The following is a 5,740-nucleotide window of genomic DNA, read 5'->3' on the forward strand; positions in this document are numbered from 1 at the left end:
GCCCGCGCCGCGCCGCGCCGACTGCGGCTGGGCGGCCGCTGGAGGCGGCTCTTTCTCCCCGCCGCATGCACGGGCTTTCCGCGCGAGCGGGGCGTGCATGTTCTGCTGCATGCCTGGCGTTGTGTGCGCCGCGCTCCCCGATGCATTCTGCTGGGGGCTCGTTCGGCTGCATGGGGCTGCTGCACGCGTATTTTTTTTGTTGCAGCTCTTCCCCTCACCCCTCTGCCCTCCCCCTTGCATATTTTTGACACACGCCTTTGGTGCAGGCGTGTATTTGTTGCATGCATGTTATTGCATGTGTAGCTTTGTTGCAAGCATTTATCGTGATTTCCCTCCATGCATATTTATTTTCTTCTCTTCGCATCTGCAGGGACGCATGGAATATCTTGTAAAATGGAAGGGCTGGTCTCAGAAGTAAGTAGACTGTTTATACAATTTTGCAGCCTAGGAACTATACAGAAGATGGTTCATTGTAGCTATTATTTCCCATTGTAGTAGAAAGGAAAGTTGGATCCATTTCTTTAGGTCTTTTTTTTTTATTATTTTATTATTATTATTATTTACTCCTGATACCTTCTCCTCTCTCTGTGCCTCCTCTGCCAGATACAGCACTTGGGAACCCGAGGAAAACATTCTGGATGCCCGGCTGCTTGCAGCCTTTGAGGAAAGGTACAAGGCCTTTGCTAATCATATCCATTGCGCTTATAAATATTTTGCTGTCTTGTAGCTATGCTGAATTGAAGCTCTGGTTTTTTTAACACCTCTAGGGAACGAGAAATGGAGCTTTACGGGCCTAAAAAGCGAGGCCCCAAGCCCAAAACCTTCTTGTTAAAGGTAAGGAGTCAGGAGCCCCGCGTGTGCATTGGTGTTGCTTTGCTGGTGAGTGGAGAGGGCTGCATGCTGCAGCAGGGAGCATGAAAGGCGGCATGCAAATAGCAGGGTCCCTCTCCAGCACTGCTGGAGAATGCTCATTGCAAAGGCAGCCTCTCATCTTGTAACTTGTAATTATGCAGCCGGATGGCAGGATAATAAAGTCACCGGTTGATTTATCTTCTTTGCACTTTGCAGGCCCAGGCAAAAGCAAAAGCCAAAACCTATGAATTCCGCAGTGACTCTTCCAGGGGGATCCGGGTGCCGTACCCTGGCAGGTCCCCCCAGGAGCTGGGCTCCACATCCCGAGCTAGGGAAGGACTGAGAAACATAGCCCTGGCTCCCCAGAGCAGCACCAGCACCCCCAAGGGAGACAGCATCCGGGACCGGGTTATAAGAGTGGAAGAGAAACCTGGGGAGACCCCAAAAAAGAGAGGCCCGAAGCCTAGGAAGGAGCTTTACAAGGACCTGGCGGAGACTCTGGATGCCTCCAAGAGGAAACTGGGGGAGCCGGGGGACAAGGTGGGGGACTACCTCAAAGCCAGGAAAATAGAGGAGTCAGCCCCAGGGGCGGCAAAGTTCAGCTCGGGACACAGTGTAATCCAGCTAGCCAGAAGGCAGGACCCTGACCTTTCTGGCACCATGTCCAGCCCTAACAGAGTAGAGATTGGTATGAAGCTTGGAGCCTCCGAGACTTACCCTCCCAGGGTTGCCAAGCACAGGGCAGACTTTCTGGACCCCAAGGGGCAAGGAGGATTGGACCCAGGTGGGCCCAAGATCCTGCACAGCTCAGTTAACCCAGGCTCTATAGGCAGCCTGTACCGAGACAGTGTGGGAAGCCAAGCGGGGAGGCCTTCTCTCATTGCCAGGATCCCCGTCTCACGGATTCTGGGTGATCCTGAAGAGGAGTCCTGGAGCCCATCTCTCAACAACCTGGAGAAGGTGGTGGTAACTGATGTGACATCTAACTTTTTGACCGTCACAATTAAAGAGAGCAGCACGGACCAAGGATTCTTTAAAGAAAAGCGATGAGTTTTTTCGTTGTTCTTGGTGGTTTTTTTCAGTCTAGATCCAGACAAAAGCTTGGTTAGAGCTTGGTGGGTTTTTTCTTTTTTTTTTTTTTTTTTTTTTTTTCTCCTGGAGATTTAGAAACTGTACTAAATTCATTAACTCATTCTTTTTCTTTTTTTTTGTCTTACATTTCGTTTGGAAGATTATCTCTAGAGTTATATTTTCTATTAGATGTAAATATGTTATTTAAGAAGAAAATGCTTATATATATATATCTATATATATTTCAACTCTAAGTTGTTTTATTTAAATGGAGACAACAGTGACTGCTCAGTTGCTCTTAGAAAGGACAATAAAACTGAGAACTAATGGAGTTCATGCATCTGTTGCAGGAGCCAGTGTACATAACGAATGATGTTCATAGCTAATTATGTTGTTGGTTTTTTTAACTATTATTTTTCATATGATGCTATGGATGGTGAAGGGGGAAGTGTTATTCCCTCGGTGGGCAAAGTGCCCTGATTTCTTGATTGTGATATAAGGTGTTGCTTGTACAATCAAGTGTGCTGTATCTAGAACTGTCACCCTTGACAGTTGAAGTAAGCACTTGAATTTACAGTATTGTTGGGGAGGGGGGTGTTTCCAGTTAAAAGAAAAATAAAAGTTGCTACGAAATTGGGGTGGGGAAAAGCATAAGTCCATAAAAAGGCTAAAACCGTTCTAGTGGAGTATTAACTTGAATTACCTTTTCTTACAAAGGAAGAGGAAGTTTGTATGTGTAAGATTCCTAAAAGAGGTGATACTGAAATGCACTTTAATAGAATTGTCATAGCAGTTATGGGAGACTGAACTGAGCTGAGAATCTGTTTTCATTTTGTCTGGTTGCTTGATTCTTTTCCCCCACCCACTTCAAAAAAAAAAAAAAAACTGTTTACATTCCTGAAATGCCAGAGAAGTTTGGGAGGGTAGCATGTCACTGCCCATATTTAGATGCTTTATACTGTTATAGAAAGTGAATTTCTTTTTTTTTTATTCCACAGTTCACTTTGGACTGTTGGAAGACTCCAGCTAATGTGTTTTGTAATATCCACATCACTGACAAATCCCAGAGCCACCTTTATGCATTCAGAGACAATAAATATTTCCCTTTTCTTATGCTAGTTAAACAATAGCCAAGAGGCTAAATATTCCTGCGCGCAGAGCAGCTCCTGCTGACTCTGGTGGCTTTTTGTATTTTTATTTGCCTGCATATTTCTTCTGGTTTTGAAGGACTGTGCAGTTTCTTTCTCCCAGGGCTCAGGCAGGGCACAACAGTGAGGATTTAGTGGCTCTGAACAAAATGCAGCAGTTTCCCTCCACTGGTATAGACCAGAAGCCCTCTGCTACCTTGCAGAAAGCTTGTGGCAGCGTCTTGCAGCAGATGTGGGATGTGGGAGCCCTGTGACTGCCTGCTCTTCTGCTCGCTTTCTCTCTAAACTATTACAGCTTAACCAAGTTGAGCTTGGGGTCTTTTAGCCTGATCTGGGAAGAGTGTAAGCATTTTGTTGTGTATTTTTAGTTGAAGTATAGCAGGTGTCCTTGTGTCCTAACATATTGATTTAAGCATCTCTGTCGGTTCAAAAGCACAAATCTGTCCAGCAGCCCCTAAGGGCCAGGGCAGGGAGAGATTGGCCTTTTCCATCCTGATTGGCCTAGTGAAGCTCTTAAATGCTTTCTAATTTGGGGACTGCACATAAGATGAAAGCACATGGGGCCTAATGGGAAGAGAAAGGGGCTCAGGCGAAGAGTGGCCTTTGCCACTGTCAGGCTCATCTGGATAATTATGGCTCCACCTTTCTTAGTCCCCTTCCCCTTCCATCTTTTGGGACTTTTGCCTTTGTCAGAGGACGTAGCAAGAGAATGCTGTATTGACTGTACAAAGGGAGCTGGTTCTGCAAGTTGGTATTATTTTTTAAGGCATATTTTGTAAAATTGAGATTTTTAACTTGGTTTGTACAAAAAAAAAAAAAAATGAAGCAAGCAGTGTACTGGTGTCAGTGCTGGTTCCTAGAGAATCCTGCATAGGACGTATATGTTGTCAGATGGACAGTGATGGGGATTTAGCTGCCCTTCCTTCACCTGCTGAGATACCTAAGGTTGAAAAATACCTCCCTTTGCAAAACAGATGATAGCAGAGCTCCTGCCTCACTCCAGCGTCAGGGTGCGGTTTGGATTTCATGTGCTTCACTCCAGCCCTGTATAAGTATATATGTGTGTGTGTTTAGATGCACACGTATATAAAGCAAGACATACATGTGGGTGTATATGTGTGTATGTATATAGCGACGTATATGCTGAGTGTGTGTATGGGTGTGTGTGTGAATAATTTAAATCTAAGACTTGTACAAAAAATTTGGCTAAATCTCAGTCTCAGAAGTGAAGCTTAACTACGTGTCTTCTGCCAGCCGTGAATGTCCATATGAGACCTGCTTTTTATGTGAGTTTAAATATATACTTTGTAAATAGAAATGTGTCTCTCTTCTGTTTGTGGCCATGGGGCGAGGAGAGGAGCGGGGCTGGGGGCAGCTGAAGGAGGCCGGGCGCGGCTGGTGCCCGGGGCGGGCGGCCCCCGACGGGGCGGGCGGCCCCACCAGCACCACCCACCGGGAAGGGGCCGTGGGGCGCAGGTGCCGTGGAGCGGGCGCAGTGCTGCGGGCGGGGGCGGGCCGGCCCGTGGTGGTGGGGGTCCCTGCGGCGGCCGTGACCGCCGTGTGCGGCTCCGCTGCACGCCCGGCTGCCGCGGGGCAAAGGCCGGGCCGCCGCTCCGCCCCCGGAGAAGGCGCGCAGGTACCGGGCAGGGCACGGGCGCTGTCCCGGGCCGCGGCGCTCCGCCTTGCGCCGGGCGGGAAGAGCGGCCGGAGCCCGGAGAAACGCCTCCCCGCCGCGGGCTTCCGACGCCCTGGGCCGCGGAGGAGAGGCAGGCCCGGGCCAGGGCTCCGCCGGTGCGGAGGGCTGCGCGGGTCGGCGCCCCGGGGCGCGGGGCCGGCGCGGCGGCCGCCCCTGCCCAGAGAGCCCGGCCTTTGTATTCAAATCTCCGGCGGCCGCGCAGCCGGGGGGAAGCGAGCGGGTTGTGTTGTTTTTTGGGTTTTTTTTTTAAGCAGTGTCCTCATTAACCTCCTTTTTCTGCTCCGCTGGGTGAAAGGAGCAGACCCCCTTATTATCAGAGCTGTCAGCATCTGTGCGCGGAAAATGAGTGTCAAGTAGGCGAAGGAGAAAGGGCCGCACAATGGCGCCTTTCTCCCCCGGTCCCAGCGGGGGGGACCCTTTCACACGGGCCGCGGCGGGGCCCCAGGCCGGGGCCGRCGGAGGGGGCGGCGGCGGCGGCCTCACGGCGCGGGAAGGGCGGCGGCGGCCGCCGGGTCCCCCCGGGACCCACCCGCCGGAGCAGGGTCCCCTTCGCCAGGGCGTCTCGGACGGCCCTGTACCGATCCCCCCCGCCCCCCCAACACACACCCTGGGGGCTCCGCGGCCCGGGAGCCTGCGCCCCGCGGGCGCAGGAGCCGCCGCGCCCCGGCACAGCCGCAACCCGAAGGCCCCGCGCAACGACAGTCGCCCCGACGGCGGAGTTGCGRGCCCGGGGTCATAGCCACCTCGGGGCCCGCTTATGCCCCCGATGCTGCCGGCGTCCCGCGGAGGTGCCGCTGCCCGGGCCCTTCCGCGGCCGCGCAGCGCCCTCCCCAGGCCGGCCCGCCCGCCCGCCGCCGCTCGCTCCGCGGCTCCCGCCCCTCGCACGTGTGGGGCGGCGGGCTGGGCCCGGGGCAGAGCAGAGGCACCTGAGGAGCCGCCGGGCAGGCGCAGCTCCAGCCCGCAGCAGAGCCCG

General features: G+C 52.6%; 1 protein-coding gene across 2 annotated transcripts; it reads left to right on the forward strand.

The window, feature by feature from the left end:
* Positions 1 to 250: 250 nt before the first annotated feature.
* CBX8 (chromobox 8) lies at positions 251 to 4,389 on the forward strand. Of its 2 annotated transcripts, none has more exons than XM_085311933.1 (4): positions 251 to 414; positions 604 to 669; positions 744 to 834; positions 1,069 to 4,389. In XM_085311933.1, exons 1-4 carry the CDS (start codon positions 296 to 298, stop codon positions 1,900 to 1,902), a joined length of 1,110 nt encoding a protein of 369 aa, XP_085168059.1. In that variant the 5' UTR covers positions 251 to 295; the 3' UTR covers positions 1,903 to 4,389. The 2 variants fall into 2 exon arrangements, with proteins under 2 accessions (XP_085168059.1, XP_085168060.1); XM_085311934.1 differs by having other exon boundaries at positions 252 to 414; positions 768 to 834.
* Positions 4,390 to 5,740: the final 1,351 nt, after the last annotated feature.

This window comes from Rhea americana, unplaced genomic scaffold (genome assembly GCF_003343005.1).
Source record: "Rhea americana isolate MKP2758 unplaced genomic scaffold, rheAme1 scaffold_351, whole genome shotgun sequence".
In the NCBI taxonomy this organism is placed as follows: Eukaryota; Metazoa; Chordata; class Aves; order Rheiformes; family Rheidae; genus Rhea; species Rhea americana.

Coding starts and splice junctions, on each gene's coding strand:
- CBX8 (XM_085311933.1), top strand. CDS start 296: ATGTGTAGCTTTGTTGCAAGCATTTATCGTGATTTCCCTCCATGCATA. Junction 415..603: donor TGGAAGGGCTGGTCTCAGAA/GTAAGTAGACTG, acceptor CTCCTCTGCCAG/ATACAGCACTTGGGAACCCG. Junction 835..1,068: donor CCAAAACCTTCTTGTTAAAG/GTAAGGAGTCAG, acceptor TGCACTTTGCAG/GCCCAGGCAAAAGCAAAAGC.